Source organism: Nematostella vectensis, chromosome 5, assembly GCF_932526225.1.
Source record: "Nematostella vectensis chromosome 5, jaNemVect1.1, whole genome shotgun sequence".
Taxonomy (NCBI): domain Eukaryota; kingdom Metazoa; phylum Cnidaria; class Anthozoa; order Actiniaria; family Edwardsiidae; genus Nematostella; species Nematostella vectensis.
Genome location: NC_064038.1, coordinates 11,456,097 through 11,474,346, shown reverse-complemented (window position 1 = coordinate 11,474,346; position 18,250 = coordinate 11,456,097). Strand labels below are relative to the sequence as shown.

Genomic DNA, 18,250 nt, shown 5'->3' with positions numbered 1-18,250 from the left:
TTCATAATTAGCATAATTAGGGCCCCCGAATGGTCTTTGGCTAGCACTTGCGAGCTTGCGAGCATCCTGTTTTTTTTATGCGAGACCGAGCATTTTTAGGCGGAAAAAATTTTGTGAGCATGCGAGCACATCGAAATTTCGGGGGACCATTCGGGGGCCCTAGGGATTAGAGATGGGACCGCAAAGCACTATTGGAAAGCTTAGATTCCAATGACTAAGTGCATCGGTGTATGACTTTGACGGGCTGCGGTATCTATTTTTTTTTTGTAAATTTATCTAAAAAATTAGCCAGGAGTCAATGGGTTAATGTATGTTTTCCGGGGTTCCTGCAATTACCCGTTCCCAGGGCTCTTCAGTGAAAAAAAAAAAAACTTGACAAAGGTATTTTACTTCAATTCTCTGCAAGGAAAATAAAAAAATATCATTTTTGTGATGCAAAATATATATAAGTAGGGTGATGCAAAATTAATTCTCACGAGTTTTTACTATATTTTTATTTATCAACATTGAATTACGAAGCATATTTTTTAAACCAGATTTTTTTAAAAAAGGAAAAAGGAGTTAATTCACAAGCCGAGTATTGAATATTAAGAGAACTGGTTCTGAGAAGTCACTAAAAGTCACCAGATAAACTGCAAACGCGCTTGCGCAGCGTCTATGTCGACGTGCTGCGTCTCCGGTTAACACGGTGAGAGGAGCGACCCGTTACCTTGGTAACTTCATTTGCGAATGCAGTCTCGGCTACATCGCAAAGGATTTCGGGTAGCTCTACGTTGTGACGTAACCACGTCCGAATAGTATCCAGCGGCCTTACCCAACAATAGTCACGCGCGAGCACGTAGATGACTCCCCGTGGTAGACTGACGTATGAGTTGACCACGTTCCGTGCACGTGAGTGACTTGCCTCTACACAGCTGAGGAAGACTAGGATCACGTGCTCAACAAGTGAAAAGATCGTGCTGATGGTATTGGTTATAACTAGGGACGGGATGAATATCGCGGCGTCGCAGATGTAAGACACGAACCCAAGGATCGGCACGGCGCGTGCGCGGTATGTGAGGTGCTGGATTCGAATAATGTTATCGCGGGCTCGTAGCATGACTCGTTGCGGAAAGTGTAGTATTTCTCGTGCGTGTCCCGCGACCATCCCGCAAGCACCCAGAATCATGTGCACCCAGAATATAATGATGTTATACGCAGCCTGGTGAATAACGCTGATAATGGTATTGAATATCATCCGAAGGCGAATCCCGAAGACCTGGTACACCACGTCGGTAATGAGGGTGATGACTCCGGTGACGAACCCTACCACTTTGCGCCATACACGGTATGGAATGACGACCGCCATGATGGCCGCCTTGGCTAGCACACGGACAGGTGTCAACCACAACTCCATCAGGAAGCGGACCAAGGAGGTCCAATTATGCGGTTGTTTTGCAGCTCTGCGCAGGATCGCGAGTCCGTATCTCCCCGTTCGGCGCACCATTTCCATTACGCACGTCTTCAGAGTAGCGAGTCCAAGCGAAAAGAACCCCTCCTTACACAGGGCACGCACCAAGCCCAAAGGTTGCGTCATGTCAGATATGTATCCCACTAAGACATGTATTGTCCCGTGTGACTTGTCATACACCCGGATGTAGACAAAGTGAAGTATGTAGCAAATAAAGACCATTAGTGCTCCAAAACAAAGAAAGGCTGCCAGAGCACACAGCGAGCTCAGCACAAAGGGTGCTGCTATTATCATCCCACCAATGATAAAGGGCGAGGCACAAAGAAGCACGAACCCACCAATCAGAGTCACCGGGATTAGTGACATCACCAGGATGGTGCCAAGAAGTGAGGATAGCACAGGGTGCCCGCGGATCTAGGTACGCACTCTTTGCATTGAGACGTTGGCTTTGGCGATGTAAGCAGACTGGACGTCTTGGAATCGCTCACGTGCAATGTGGAAATTCAGTGTAACCAAATCCATTTGGAAGTCAATAACTGAAATAAAGAGGAAGAGGGTTTTCTACTATTATTTTTCTACATGCGCGGATATATTTTCATGATTATATGTGATTGCGTATGCAACTCAAATAGGTGACTTGCAGTAAAAAATCAACTGACTTTTTTATTTACCAACTCATGCACGCTCCGGCTTATTCAGCGCTTACAAATCAGCCAGAAATTTTCTGTCAGAACGGACTTATTATCATTAAATGTTTTATTTTTGGTCACTCCGTGGCGTGACGGGCCCAGCGATTTTTGTGTTTATTTTGGCGTCACGTGTTTTCTTAGTGAAAGTCGCCTATGTAAAAATTCAAATGAAATACGACTATAGCCGGTTACTCCGCAAATTCGGTATCTATTCTCATGATGAAACATTCCTCGTATACCAAAAAGGGCACTTGCGCTAAGGATCACGTGACTGTTTGGGAAACTAGCGCGCGCTCAGGCGTTTGGCGGGAAAATAACAGCAACAAAAAGCAACGTCTTCAGCGGTCACGAAAAAAGCCAAAATTCCTTTTTTCCAAAAAGTGTTTAGTTTCACTTAAATATTTTATTTTTTCGTCGTCCTCTTGTATGACGGGCGCAGTCATTTCTGATTTTTTGTTTTATCATTTTGTTTTGAATTTGCCACCAAGAAAAGTCACGTGATCTCTTAGCGCAATTCCCCAATTGAAGTCACAGCGCGAGCGATAAAAATCGACCGACAAAAGCTTCATAGGTAAAATTGCCCTTAGAAATGTGCTCTGTTGAGAAGGGCGTAGACATTCACGCTCACTCCTTTGCCCACCCCAGGTGTCACTGCCATGAGCCATATTCTAAACTAAGTTTTAATTTACGAAACTGGGAACCAAATGATCAAATGCGAGTTTTTTTAGATTGTTATACGGTAGGTAGTAAAACAAGTTAAAGTGATAACAGGAAATAAAAAAGACTTACCTTGTTTAAGGTTCAAACTTTCGAATAAATGATCGGTATTTGGCAAAGCGGTAGCTAAAAAGCTTTGAAAAAGTCGGCCTGTTGAGGTCAATCAACAAGAAGTTTGGGCTCGTTAGCGATAATTAATCCTGGTAATGAGATACGCAACAATGGGAGGATTAGGAAAAAATATCGTATTTTGCAGCATATTCTGCGAAATCAATATTTTTAATATCGCCATTGTACTGTTTTCGATAAAAAGACAAAAGAAGAAAGAAACCAATAGAATGCTGCGCCTTTCCAAGCACGCTCAGCTGAAGCGTGGGTTGCCATAGCTACCATGGTACATGTCTAGGTTACTGTCACGCTCGCTTGCGTTACACACGATAAAAGCCAAGCAAGAAGGTGAGATTTGAAAATCCGATAAGACACTCGCCTTTTTTTTGGTGTTTTACATTACTATTTCCACTCTTAGTACTTCTTATAAATTATGAATCGATGCAAAAGGCCCAAATAGTCGTGATCTTGAACCGGAAGAATTAATACAATACACCAAAAACTGGTATTCGTTTATTAGTCTGCCCTGAAGAAGTCTAATTAAAGACGAACATTTGGAGTCGAATACCAGTTTTTGGTGTATTATCTTATAAATCATGCATACATTTTTAGTATATATATGGAGCCATTGTAGAAATGTGCAAATTGTGTAACAGAAAGCTTTTAACAAAACGGGACCAGGGGTCGCAAAAGAAATTCTCACTTTTTGATTTTTTTTTTAACGGTCCTTTTTATCGAAGCTCTACGCTGTGCTTTCCTCTAGAGCCTCATTCCTATGCACCGCACTTGGTCTGTAGTCACCATTCCTCCAGTGGCCAATATCACGCGCGGACCACAGCAATCTCAACCAAGGGAGTCGCAACACCAAACGCCTAATAGGCCTGCTCGAGAACCCGTACGTGATTGGATGAGTGGCCACCAAACTGAGGCATAGCCATGACGTCACAAAATCGATGACGTAATTAGGAATGTTGTAGGTAAAACTCGAGTACATGTTGGTAATGACGTACGGAATTGTGGAGACAACTAATAGAGTAACAATGGCACTGGCGCTTTGAAATGTTCTCTGTTGAATAATACGACTATGTGTGGATACAGTGCGGGTTATACGGGACCTTCGACTATAGTCTCCTTCGGTCGATTTTGTCGGAGAGGCCTGGGGGCTAAAGTCTGGTGAAAGAGAAGAGGTCGACACAGATGATATATATGGGACAGCGGAAGGCTTTCTGCCATAATAGTCACGATCATAGATAACATTCCCACGCGGGAAACACCCACAGAGCAGATCTAGGGAATGGGAACTACCCATGTAGCCATTCGAGTAGAGCTCATTATGCGGGTCGTACCCAGTCCTCTGGCGCTGCTTCTTGGCCCGAATATAAATAGCGCGGTAAACAAACACGAGAAGGAAGACTGGGACTAGAAATACGACGCATGCGTAAAATGTGCAATAAACGACGCCAGGCACGGTGGACAGCCACGTGACCGTGCAATAAGCTTTGCCGGGTGAATAAGAGTAAGTATTCCATCCAAAGAGCGGCGGAAGGCCTAGTACGAGTGACGTCATCCAAATAAATCCCGTCATGCGTCTTGCTCTTGGTAGATCGATCTTAACGGATAAAGGTTTGACTATGAGGTAGTAACGGTACACTGCAATCACAGCCACGGAAAGATTCGAAGCGCTCATCAATACACTCATCAGAAACCCTGTGGTGTGGCACCACAGGGAGCCAAAGAGCCACTTGTCGGAAATCACAGAAGCCAACGCAAATGGGACTACAAGCACTGATATTAACAGATTGGCGAGTGTTAATGAGATAAGAAGCAAATTGAATGCAGTGCGCCTTCTGATTGGATGAGCCAAGGCAGTGCAGATGGTACCATTTGCCAGAAACGCTACCAGGAAAATAAGTACCAAAGAGATGGATTCGGCAATCTTCTCGGCTTCGGCTCGAGGGGGTCGGCTTTTAGGGGCGGGGCTGTGGAGTTCGGAGAGCTGGTAAAATTTCGCGTCGGTGGAGTTCATATCAACTGGTTGGGTTTGAAATCTCTGGGAGCTCCAACTCAACCCTGGAAATAAAAACTTATAATTACTCTGTTCGTTAACTTCATGCAGATACCAGGTGCATCGTCATTTAGGTATGCAAGTATTGTGATTAAACATATTTTCAGCCTGATTTACAGCTACAGAGGGAGGGAAAGAGAGAGCAGGGCCGTGGCCGTGGCAGTGGGTAAGGTACTGGGGGCACGGTGGATTTCTCGTACGCATCTGAAGATCAGGCTTGCATCATATAAAAGCTTCATGTAAACAGCAGACATCACTACATTAAAGCGCAGTGCTCGCACTGTTTGAACACCGTATTGGAAAATGCTGGGAAGAAGTTCGCTAACATTTCCTTGTTGTGTTCAGCCGAGCGCAGCGGTGCTATATTAACCGATGATCTTTTTTTATAATAATGATCTTTATTATTATCGATATATGTTAAAAAGCACCCTATTGATAACATTTTGAATACAAGATTGAATTTATTTGAAGTATTGATTGCCTAATGTAATAAGGCGAGGGAAATTTGGGCTCGCTGAAATGGACAAATGAACCACCCCGCTCAAAATCCTGGCTACGGGCCTGTGCATGGGCTGCTTAACCTCATAATAGCTAACATTAGAATCAGAGTACAGCATTTCTAGCCTCATTAATGCGTATTTTGTCTTGCAACAATGTTAGCTTGTTGATAAGCTACTCTTTTCTTTTGTTTCTATCTACGTGCAAGGACTTTGGCCCACGTGCAAAAAAAAAAAAAAAACGCTAACATTGCCGGTCGATTAACATGACAACAAAGCAAAGGACACGCAGAATTTTTGGCACCCTTTGCGCGGGACTTTTTAAGTATTATTCTAGGCGATCAAAGTCCGATACCTTATGATATTTTAGAATTTAGTCGCTTGAACCAGGCGGATGGAAATTGATGGTTTTCGTGTCTTTGCTATAGGGAGCGTGAAGTGGCGTGCGATCAATTAGAAGTGAAATAGTTGCTTGGTATTCAATCATGCGCGTACACGTGCAACACGAAAGTTGTAAATAACCCATTTATACAGTTCCTAATAGTGACGTTTGTTGTAGTTAATAATGATTTATTGGTGCACATGATGTATAAGCACCTTAGCGTACGCGCTTCGAGAGATAAAGGATTTCGCATGTAAAGACATAAAAAGACAAAAAAAGGCATAAAATAAAATAATATAAGAAATAAAAAGGGTCTTGAAACTGCGTTTTAAAGCTGTACAGTTAGTTAAATAACCCAGATCCAATCAATAGGAATTTTACAATGGAGCTAACGACAGTAAAGAAAATGCTATTTGCCCTACACACCGGCAAATAGAAGGAATATGTTTGACCCCACACCCCTAGCCCCCCTCCCTTGACAATAATTTCTCTACGGACAAGTTTATTTTAGAATTCAAGAACAACTTCTCCCTCTTTCTTGAGCTGGTTGCCATAGAAGTAACGGTACGTTGTCAAAAATAACAATCTTTTTATATAATATGATACCAACGAGATTCTACATTACTAAAAGCATAAGTTTTAGGGCGCGTTTTTTTTTACTCGTGATTCCGGAATGAGAATGATTAGACTAGAAAAAGCGCGATTCTCAACATTCTCTACCAACCATTCCCACTCCAGAATGATAGGAAAAAACACGACCTTAATGGACTCCATGCAGTCGAGTCGCCACTGTGTCTTGCGGGAAAATAGAAGCTTTCGGAGCGGAGACTGCTTCTGCCTCTTCGGGTCTAGTGATATGTGTTTTTACCATCGGAAAAAACTCAGCAGCGATAATGAATTCGCCCCCAATCATCACAGGTCATCTTTCGATTAGAATGATGTTCTACCTAGTAGATACAGTATAACAATGACATTTTGCCACCTCTTACAAGCTGGCTTCACGAGTTTTGTCCGCGATACGATGGCGACCTTCGACTAAGTTATCATTGTTTCAATAGCGACTGCGAAAACGCCCCTCTTAAATATACCCTGTACTAGAAATAATATATATATATATATATATATATATATATATATATATATATATATATTTGTTGCTTTACCTTTTTAGGCTCTTAATAGCGTGTCAAGCTAGGCAAATTTAATGATACTTAAGATAAAATGAATAATAGGTTCAAAACTAGAATGTTGAATGATATATGGAAATAACGCCGTGTCACGGTGCTATAAAACAAAACTATGCCAAATAAATGAAAAATATGAGGAAGTCTCCAGTAGTTAGAAAAAAATAGAAAATGGAAAGAAGCCACAGGGAAGAACGATAATTCATTTTATCACTAGAAATGATAGGATACTAGTAATTTATTATGGATATCTGTGTTAGCGTGAGAAAAGGAGAAACAGAAAGACAGCCGCCATAGCACGAACTTGAAAAAGGAAAAGTAAGAGAAAAAAAACATAGATGATTAAGGATTGAAAGAAAAAGGAAAAAGAGCGAAAACACAAAAAGAATAATGAAAGAAAAGAAGAAAATTCGTTACAATAGAGAAAAGAAATAACTAAATATAATAAAACGAACTGAGCTTTAACGGCCTCTATATATCATCCTAGCAGAGTGCCATGAAAAAAGCAGCCATTTCCGTTTTAGTAAATAAAGTATGAAACGTTTTTATGGTTATTTCGGGATTTATATCACATTACGTGCTTGTAATATTAAATGAAAACAATAACAAAGGTGTGGCTGACTAGGGCTCTTTAAGGTTGAATATGTACGCAAGTCTTTAGGTCACAACACCGTGAGTTCGTCCATGCAATCTCCGCCATCATAAGCCTATATAAACAAATAGCTGACAACCCTCGGCCATTAATGCAAAGTTTGCTGACATCTTTTAACTTATGACTTAATGATAGCTTCGCATATTTATGTGAAGGAGTTATTAGTAAAAGTCAAAAGCTAATGAAAATAAACTCAGTTTTCTTCTGCATTAATGTATTTTCCTTGATGCGAAATGGGAATGATTTTTAATTTGTTTATCAAACTTTTTAGACAGTTATAAGATATAATTTTGGCCTGACTCTCTCAGCAATTGTAGACAAATCAACCAATATCTTCAAACTTTCCTTTCACGAACCTACTAACTTCTTAGATACAAATTCGATTAAGCAGCCAATCTTTGGAAAGCTTCTGGACTCCTTTAATAAGTTTTCAGTCTATATTAGTGTCTATCTACGATAACAGTAGCCCCATATTTTCAACAGGGATATCAACGCCACTTTAGTAGTTAAATTAAACTTACCCACAGTTTTCAACGCCTTCGCGATTCTCTATCGTGATCTTGCAGCCCGACACCTAATGGATAAGAGCTCTTCACTTTGAACAGCAAATCAACACCAACTTCAGTCAACGCAAGAATATTCAATAAACTTTGGGCCTTGTTGACATATGGTTAGTTTTCCTTCCCTTGGGTCTAACAAACATCATTAGATCACTGGTTAATAGCTTCGAAAAGCTGATGGTTTCTCAGTAAGGGACATTTGTTAGATTAAAAATGAATTCTTCATAGGCTTGTCGGTCCCTTTCTGCTGGCATGGATTATGGCGCAATTGAGGCCATTGATAATGCCACCGGTAAACCCTATTGTCGGAGTTAATAGACTGAGGTATTTATGGTAATGGTAGCCTTTTACACATTAAGATCTTTGACGCCGGAGTACCATAAATACGCGTTTTAGCGTGACCTATAACGCAAGGCTCTTAGCGTTAACAAGTACCGGACATTTGTTGAATAGAATCAAAAAGCCCAAACTGTCCCGATCTCGTACCAGAACAATGAATATAATACACCAAAAACTGGAAATCGACTCTGCCAAATTTTCGTCTTTAATAAGACTTCTTCAGGGCAGACTCAAGAAGGTGAATCGTTACAAGCTTATTTACATCAGAATAGTGGCGCGAGAGGCAAAAACATTACAGCCCTGAAGAAGTCTTATTTTAATAATTTTAATTATTATTTTAATATAATTTTATAATAATTTTATAATTTTATAATTATTTTAATATAATTTTATAATTTTAATTATTATTTTAATAATTTTAATTTTCGTCTTTAAAAAGACGAAAATTTGGCAGAGTCGATTTCCAGTTTTTGGTGTATTGGACATTTGTTGAAGATGTAATTGTTTTAAATGTTTTACTGTCCAATGGTTTAGCCTTGATGGATTGATACCGAGCTGAAGTCGAAACACGTTTCGTTTCGTTCCCCCCCTCCCCCTTACGAGACCAAAAATTAAAGGGAGCTCGATTCAAACGATGACTCGAGAGTAAGAAAATTGTTTTTCAAGTTCAAATTTTTTTTCAAACCATATTGTTTTGTATCAACTGAGCATAAATGAGGTAAAAACATTTGTATTAAGCGTGCGTAAAGACAATTTCCATCTTTTCTAAAAACAGTAATAGTGTGCAGCTGTTCCGACAGTGAGGTAGGTACTTCATATAGCCATCAATATAGTGTGGCCTACATACTGACCATAGACCATATCCATATTTGATGGCTACATAAAGTACTACCCGTAAGTGTAAGGAGAAAGCTTTTGGATTTCGTCCCTGTTTCATTTAAGGTGGGGAATTCGTCAATCAATTCTGCGATATTTTATTTTTCAAAAAAAAAAAAAAAAACAAAAAAAAAAAAAAAACGAAAGACTTGCTCTTCATGCATAGCATGCAAGCGTTCACGTGTTTTTGTATTCTTTAGCGAAAAGAAACCAAGAGAATCAGAGGAAACAAGAAGTTCGATGGGGGGGGGGTGGGGTGGGGGAAAGCAGGCTATTTCATGCACGGTACGAAAGATTCAGGGCATGTGCCACAAAAAATAGTAAGACTAATTTAAATTAGTTCGCTTTACTTTAAATTCATTCTCTACAACCAACCTCATGATAAAAAATCTTGAAAAGTTCTTTTTTAGACGCATGTTTCATGGCCCAGGTCTGACACGCGCTTCTCTGATCGGCTGATTTCCCTTTTTCTTTCTTTGACTAACCAATCAGAAGGTATTTCGCTTGTGTCAATCTTATTGGTCAATCTGTGTCATGCCTTGCTTACAGACCAATTAGAAGTTTGTTGCTGTCTTTCCTTGTGCATTCTGATTGGTTAATCCGTATAGTGCTTTGTTTTACAGACCAATCAGTAGTTCGTTGTCGCCTCTCCTTTTACATCCCGATTTGTGAACCGTTTTGTCTTCAGACAAATCAGAAGTTCGTCTCTTGGAAATCTCTCGTTCTTGTTGGTGAAGAGAAGGCGGTAAAGTGGGGCACGTTTTTCCTTTGCTGCTCGATATCGTCGACCAAATTGCTGATAGCTTGCTTCGCGCTTTCCTGGGCTTTCATAGCCTTTGCCTTGTCTGGGCTTTCCAGGGGATTGTCAGGCGACTCTGAGGGGGAGCCACTGGGCGTGTTGTCAGGGGGGGCTGGTCGATTCGTCACTTGGCCATATACAGCAAGTGCCTACGACATTAAAAACAAATAACTATATCCAAGGTATTTAAAAACACTTTTGAGAGTATAGGTAAAACGTTTAAATATGTGTCCATAAGGTGTCCGCATCCACTTACAAGAGATAATTTAAGTGGAGTAACAAGACGGGATTTGGATTGTTCATTAGCAGTCGCAGATCCAAGGGGGTTTAGTTAATGAAAATTATACCAGTTTTCCAAGCTCTCATTTGTCTGCCTATTAAGACGTCAAGCATCGCTTTGCTTGAAAAAAAAAAACAGGTTTTATCAAACCCATAGAAGGAAATCTTGATCCGCCACTGGTCATGCTGAGAGGGGTCACCTGTGGTGTTGGGTCTATTCTACTCTATTTTAGTGATCATGCAGAGAGGGGTTACATGTGATTAGGGTCAACCTGTGGTGTGGGGTCTATTTTACTGCATGCAGAGAGGGGTTACCTGTGATGAGGTCTCTATTTTAGTGATTATGCAGAGAGGGGTTAGCTGTGGTGAGGGTGTACCTGTGGTGTGGGGTCTATTTTACTGCATGCATAGAGGAGTTACCTTTGGTGAGGTCTCTATTTTAGTGATTATGCAGAGAGGGGTTAGCTGTGGTGAGGGTCAACCTGTGGTGTGGGGTCTATTTTACTGCATGCAGAGAGGGGTTACCTGTGGTGTGGGGGTCTATTTTACTGCATGCAGAGAGGGGTTACCTGTGATGAGGTCTCTATTTTAGTGATTATGCAGAGAGGGGTTAGCTGTGGTGAGGGTCTACCTGTGGTGTGGGGTCTATTTTTTCTGCGTGCAGAAAGGGGTTACCTGTGCCACCATGGATGCTGGATCACCAACGCTTGCCGGTAGGATCACTGTGTTGTTGGTCTTGGCAAGTTTGGAGAATGCTTCTACATATAACTCGGCAACATTCAGGCCTGCAGCCTTGTCTCCACTCTGCAACATGGAAACAAAATTGAAAAAGTTAAAACTACACACACATAGGCCACAATAGAAATTGTTATGGTCATAACTGATTGTTATGGCTGATAATGATAATGGATATCATGAAGTTTATGATGGTGATGTTTGCATGTGATGTTAAGATATTGTTGATGATTATGATGGTGATTTTGTGGGGAAAATATTAATAATGATAATGGTGATAACAATTTGGCATGATATTGATGGTGGTGATGTTTGCATGTGATGTGAAGATATTGTTGATGATTATGATGGTGATTTTGTGTGGAAAACATCAATAATGATAATGATGATAACAATTTGGCATGATATTGATGATGGTGATGACGATTTGGCTGTTATAATGATATTGATGACTGTAGAGCGTGTTGTAGTTCTCATGAGTCGTCTGACTCACTAGTCTATACCAGTTTTCCAAGCTCTCGTTTGTCTGCCTATTAAGACACCAAGCATCGCTTGGAGAGGTGATGCTGATGTAAATAAAGACGACAACAAAAATGATGGTGATGACAGTAGAGATTTATACCTGTTTTGATAGTGCTTCGGCAACACTCAATATACCCGTAGCACGAGCTTGGGCCTTTGCGATGATAGCTTCTGCTTCACCTGTTAACACGTCACAAAACAAGCTTAAATGGCGATGTTACAAGCATGACACAACCAAAATTAGAACAGAAACTCGTCTGTAGAACAGTTAAGATTTTGAGATAGTTTTCCTTTGTCTATCAAATCTAGAACCATACTTTCCTGGTCATTTTTTCAAAAACAAAAACTTCCATTATCTTTAAAACAATCAATGTTAGCAATTTTCTTTCCCGCATCAACTTTTTTTTATATGCTTTGCAAATTTGGGCTTAGCCATATCCATGTTTCTTTTTTTATTGTAAATTGTGAACCCATGTGTTTGCGCAAAACAAAGCCAATAATCTATCATGGTTCCTGCAGCTCAACGGCAAACAAATTTAAGACCTTTTAAGACTTTTTGAGAACTACAATTTCTAGATCCGATACCATATAAACTTGCTCAAATATAACCACTTTGTCAGCAGCAGCTCAAGAAAATCACACACAGTATCATATTTGCTATAGATCTTCGAAACTCTTATCTGGTATTTGAATTTTTAATACCATTATCAAAGTTTTCCCCCAAATTTAGGACCTTATTTAGGCCTTAAAAATGTGAAAAAAATTGACATTTTAAGAAACCACAGGAAACAAGAGTATACTGAGCTAACTACTGTAAGAGGTTGACATGAATGTAAAAGTTGTCTGATACAAATTCAGCATGGGGGTCTTGAAAGGCTCCTCCAGAAGTTGTACATCTATTGAGTTTGGAGTTCTAAGTTTCTTATAAGGCTAGGCTAATAGTTTAAACAATATATGATTCTTTAAATATATCAAGCAGATGACTATAATACATGTGGGATGCTTCAAGCCAGCTTCCGGCCCTCCTATAATGATGTCATTTAGAACCCACAGAAACTGTAACTCGCTTCCTCGTCGCAGCTTTTGGCTGAGCGTCACTGGACGAGGGAAGTCTGGTACCCAGGGTAAGCCCCTAACCAATATGGGTCAATTTTATCTCGACTCGTACCAGTCGCATGATTGATCTGTTCTCTCCTGACAGCTTCGGATGCCAAAATCTTTGACTGCTTCTGACCCTCAGCGACATTTATGGCTGCTTCTCTTGCTCCTGGTGAGTAAAAACAAGTTAGTAAGAAGAAGCTACTTGGGAAAAATAGCAAAGTGTGGAGCTTTGGTCACTAGAAGCTTATATTATTGGACAAAACGATACCGTAGACCTAAATGGCTTCATTTTGTGTGAATTTTTTTTAGTATCTCATTCATTTGATGACGCTTGATATTCAAGAGAAAACAAATAAAGAGGGGGGCTTCCAGGATTTTAAAGGCAGTGCCCTACTTTGTTTTTTCTCGTCTCCTCCATATGGTGGTGGCTTATACAAAAAGAATTCTGACTTTCTATCTCCCCTGTCTAGCTATAGACTCCTGGTACTTTCACTTTGGTCACACTAGTAAACTATGAGGTAAAAACTGCAGTAAAAACTACATTTGGATTTCTGGATAACCATCAAAGGGGGTGCTTATATGAAGCAGCGTACTTCTCAAAATAAAATTCACTGTGTGATAAAAAAAAACCTTGCATTCATATTTGGTAATTCTTCTATTTTTTGTGCTTATACTGTAGGGGAGAGGGGGAAAACAAGTGGACCCTAAAACAAGCATTCATAATTTGTACATACCCTCAGATTGTAAGACAACAGATCTTTTCTTCCTCTCAGCTTCAACCTGCATCTGCATGGCTTCTACTACAGTCTTGGGGAGTTGAATATCACCTGTAAACAACACAAGACAAGAGGTCCAGCCATCACCAACCATTTTTAGAAATTCTTGGCCTTGCCAGAAATTCAGCTTTTAACTGCTGGTTGTGAATAAGCATATTTTATCATTATTGTTATTGGTGATTGAAATAGCTATTTTGAAATTGCATTTATTGCAAATTTTAATTGCATAATTTGTCTTTCAATATTAAATAAAAACAATAACAATGGTATGGTATGGTATGGCTGTCAAGGGCTCTTCAAAATTAATAAATACAGAGCTGATGGCTGGCAAAAAAATAGAAAATTTATGAGTTGTCTCAGAAAAATCAGTCAAAATAATAAGGGAAAGGCTTTTATCTGACACAATCTTGTTACAGAAAAACGATATGACTGGCCTTGCATGGGATCTGTCAGAATCACTATTTCACACTTACGGATTTCATATCTCAGACATCTTATTCCCCAGACTTCCGCAGCATGGTTGATAGCAGCTGAAACATATAAATGGAAAAACTCATATAATGGAACCCTAAGGAACAAGAAATGTGTGTTAAATCTCAGTATATTGAAGTGTCTGCTTTGTGCAGGTTATGTTAAAGTTTTACTACAGAAGTTGAAATTAGGACATCGGAAAGTGTCAGTTGCTTATTGAGTTTAAACAGAATACTGTCGTAAGAACTTACCAACAATGTTATGATTGAGAGTGTCTCTTTCTTGGAACACATTGTCCAGGCTGATTTTACCTAAGACAATTAAAATGTTGTCGGATCAAAATGGATAATAAAATGATGAAACAACCATCACCATCACCATCACCACTACCATCACCATCACCATCACCATCACCATCACCATCACCATCACCATCACCATCACCATCACCATCACCATCACCATCACCATCACCATCACCATCACCATCACCACCACCATCACCATCACCATCACCATCACCATCACTATCACCACCACCACCACCACCACCACCACCATAATCATCATCATCACCATCAGTATCACCATCAACAACAACATCACCATCACCACCACCATCACTATAACCATCACCATCACCATCACCATCACCATCACCATCACTACCACCATCACAATCACTATAACCATCATCATCACCATCACCATCACCACCACCACTACCATCACCATCACCATCACCACCACCACTACCATCACCACCACTACCATCACCATCACCATCACCATCACCATCACCATCACCATCACCACCACCCACCACCATCACCATCACCATACCACAACCATCACCACTACCACTACCATCACCACTACCACCACCATCACCATCACCACCATCACCACTACCACTACCATCACCACTACCACCACCATCACCACTACCATTACCACCACCATCACCATCACTATAACCATCATCATCACCATCAGTATCACCATCAACAACAACATCACCATCATCATTATCATCACCATCACCAACATCACCATCACCAACATCACCATCACCAACATTACCATCAGTATTACCATCAACAACATCACCATCACCATATGCACGATCATCATCAACACGACCATCAAGATCATCATCACCATCAGTCGTCATCATCACCATCAGCATCACCATCAACAACATCACCATCACGATCACCATCACGATCACCATCATGATCACCAACAACATCACCATCACCACCATCAACATCACCATCACTATACACGATCATCATCAACACAACCATCAAGATCATCATCACCAGCATCATCACCATTAATAGCATCATAATCACCATCATCATCAGGCACCATTACCACCACATGGTCGACATCACCATCATTATAGTCACCATCACAAGCATCATATACAACAATCCCTACTATCAACTCGAACATTATTACCACAAATATATGTAACAACAACAACAACAACAGTAATAATAATAACTAAATTACTTTTATAATATGGTCAGCTGCTTTACCTAATTCTGATCTCATAGTAGTCTGTGCAAGTTGTGTCACAGCAAATTCAGGATCTTCAACACCATAAGATGCCTATGGACAAAATAAAATTACAACACATTCTGAAGGTGCACAGAATAATTATAAGAAAGGGTACTTGGATATGCAGTAATATGGGTATATGCAGTACCATAACTGTATATGGAAATGTACTTTTTGGCACCATATAAGGACATGTAGTAACATATGAAGACATACAGTACCATATAAGATCATATAATACCATATAAGGACATGCAGTGCCATATAAGGACATGTAGTACCATATAAGGACATGTAGTGCCATATAAAGACATGCAGTGCCATATAAGGACATGTAGTACCATATAAGGACATGCAGTGCCATATAAGGACATATAGTGCCATATAAGGACATGTAGTTCCATATAAGGACATGCAGTGTCATATAAGGACATTAATTACCATACAATGTCATGCAGTACCATATAAGGACATGCAGTACCATATAAGGTCATGCAGTACCATATATGGAAACTTAGTGACTTCCACAGTTACCTTATATGGGTCCACAACTCTTAGATAAAGTACGCCATCAAGATGTAAGGTGACGTTATCTGAAGAGACAAAATTAAGACAAATTTGAATATGGGATGGATCAAATCTGTCTTTCTGTTTATTGGTCTGGTAATTCATGAGTTTGTATTTAATGATTCCACTTACCAAGCGTGATTGCTGATTGAGAAGGAATTTCTATTGCCATCTCCTTCAAGCTCTGCACATATTTGATCTCATCAATGATAGGTATCAGAATTGCCAAACCCTAAAATCAAATTACAATAACAGTGAATAGAGTCTTGACTATTAACCTACATCTAATATTTGATATGATGATGATGATGATCTTGATGGTGATACTGATGATAATGTTAATGGTGTCGAGATTCTGCTTTGACCTACAAATATAGACAACATACCACTTCTATACATATACTCTTGAAATAACTTACTGGACTGAGAATTCTGTTGAATTTTCCAAATCGTTCAATGACCCAAGCTTCTTGTTGTGGTACAAACTTTATCACCTACAATGGAATGTGGAAAAATGAAGACACTATCAAAAGAAATTGGAAAGAAAAATATTATTCTAGCTGGCAGATGTCTGAAGTCACTAAAAACAGTTAAGGGTTCCCCCTCTTTCCAGTCAAGCTTGCTGCCTGCCAAATACCAATGTTGGATTCACTATATTCACTATATGTAATCGGCTTGACTAGATTACACAGACAGCTCTCTTTTAATCTTGGAAGATTTTTTGTAGCAGTTTTTTTATTAGAAGTTTTAATTGCATTTGTTTAAAACTAGCAAATAAACACATTTGATTGATGGGAGGATGTTTGAAGTTTGAATATTGATATTCTATTTGTAGTAATTCAAAGGGTGGTAAAATGTACAAAAAAAACAAGCTTGCAAAGCCTAATCTCCAGGTCTTTTACTGTAGGTTTCAATATTATGCACACTCTCACTGATAATCGCTAACACACCTCTGAAGTTGACAGAGGCCAGACAGTGGTTTCAATTGAAAGGGAGTGATTGACAAGCATGTGAAGGCACTCACAGTGTTTACTGGCAGAGCTCTCTTTTTCCTGTAGGACGGGTAGCCGTATGATGCCATGGACCGTGCATACAGCACAAGAGGCCGTCTCATCCCCATCTGATGGAAACAATGTAATTTATAATATCAAGTCAAAACCTTGTCATGTCTGCTTGGGGTGTCATCTAAAAGAATCTGGATACCAATAGTGGGGCCCTATTCAGTGGGCATTGGGCTATCTCACCCTCTGGGGGAGATGGAGGGGGGAGATGTCATTTTACTTCTTGAAAAACTCAGCCTAGAGAGTCCCCACCCCTCCCCCATGGTCTATGATGGGGTTGTAAGTTATCTCTTCGTAGGTAGCTTGCATTTTCTCCCAATAACAAAAATATCTAAACTATCAGTTACTAATACTATATGAAGGTCTCGGTTATTGTATTAACATTTTAATGGCTTGGAAGTATACTGTGCTTTAGGTAAAGTCGAACATTTTCGTACCGTGTGATTAGTAAGTTATTGACGGAAGAACTTTCAACTATAGACAAAATGGATTACATAATATTTCACACAAGACTCACTTGATTCACACGTCCCCTGGCAATTCCTCGTATAATCGCTGAAGCCAACATTTTAACCCTGCTTCTGTGCACACAATAGAATTTTACAACGATGAAATAAAACTAACTTTTTGCACATGCAACAAATCTTCTAAATTACAGATTTGCGCCTGCAATCAACTAACTAGCAGTATGCCGTGAAAGAATATGAGTAGAAATAGAAGGGCTTGTATTTTTATCAGAAGCTGCTGGTTAATAATTTCGCAGACACATTTTTTAAAGAGACGCGCCTGCGAATAAATAATAAATAATAAAGCGGATTTTCGCAAAACAGTATGCTCTGTTTATAATCTCA

General features: G+C 39.8%; 2 protein-coding genes across 4 annotated transcripts; both read right to left on the bottom strand.

Annotated features, from left to right (window-relative positions):
* Window positions 1-375: 375 nt before the first annotated feature.
* Window positions 376-8,862, bottom strand: LOC116601379 (G-protein coupled receptor 161). 3 transcript variants are annotated; one of them, XM_032362127.2, is made up of 2 exons: window positions 8,266-8,862; window positions 376-1,986 (listed from the first exon to the last, which is right to left on the bottom strand). In XM_032362127.2, exon 2 carries the CDS (start codon window positions 1,814-1,816, stop codon window positions 656-658), a length of 1,161 nt encoding a protein of 386 aa, XP_032218018.2. In that variant the 5' UTR covers window positions 1,817-1,986; window positions 8,266-8,862; the 3' UTR covers window positions 376-655. The 3 variants fall into 3 exon arrangements, with proteins under 3 accessions (XP_032218018.2, XP_032218017.2, XP_048583968.1); XM_032362126.2 differs by lacking the exon at window positions 8,266-8,862 and adding an exon at window positions 2,929-3,704; XM_048728011.1 differs by lacking the exon at window positions 376-1,986 and adding an exon at window positions 3,686-5,034 and having other exon boundaries at window positions 8,266-8,851.
* A 987-nt stretch (window positions 8,863-9,849) lies between these two features.
* Window positions 9,850-18,095, bottom strand: LOC5517633 (stomatin-like protein 2, mitochondrial). Its single transcript, XM_048728259.1, has 13 exons — window positions 17,917-18,095; window positions 17,363-17,458; window positions 16,758-16,832; window positions 16,471-16,570; window positions 16,306-16,364; window positions 15,750-15,822; window positions 14,454-14,513; window positions 14,205-14,261; window positions 13,690-13,782; window positions 13,023-13,121; window positions 11,955-12,034; window positions 11,273-11,401; window positions 9,850-10,467 (listed from the first exon to the last, which is right to left on the bottom strand). Exons 1-13 carry the CDS (start codon window positions 17,965-17,967, stop codon window positions 10,213-10,215), a joined length of 1,227 nt encoding a protein of 408 aa, XP_048584216.1. The 5' UTR covers window positions 17,968-18,095; the 3' UTR covers window positions 9,850-10,212.
* Between the last annotated feature and the right edge of the window lie 155 nt (window positions 18,096-18,250).

Bases quoted from the DNA above. Each gene is read 5' to 3' on its own strand.
- LOC116601379 (XM_048728011.1), bottom strand. From the start codon at position 4,990: ATGAACTCCACCGACGCGAAATTTTACCAGCTCTCCGAACTCCACAGC.
- LOC5517633 (XM_048728259.1), bottom strand. From the start codon at position 17,967: ATGTTGGCTTCAGCGATTATACGAGGAATTGCCAGGGGACGTGTGAAT. The intron at 13,122-13,689 runs GTATGTACAAAT...TTTACTCACCAG, and splicing joins TGTTGTCTTACAATCTGAGG to GAGCAAGAGAAGCAGCCATA. The intron at 11,402-11,954 runs GTATAAATCTCT...TCCATGTTGCAG, and splicing joins CCGAAGCACTATCAAAACAG to AGTGGAGACAAGGCTGCAGG.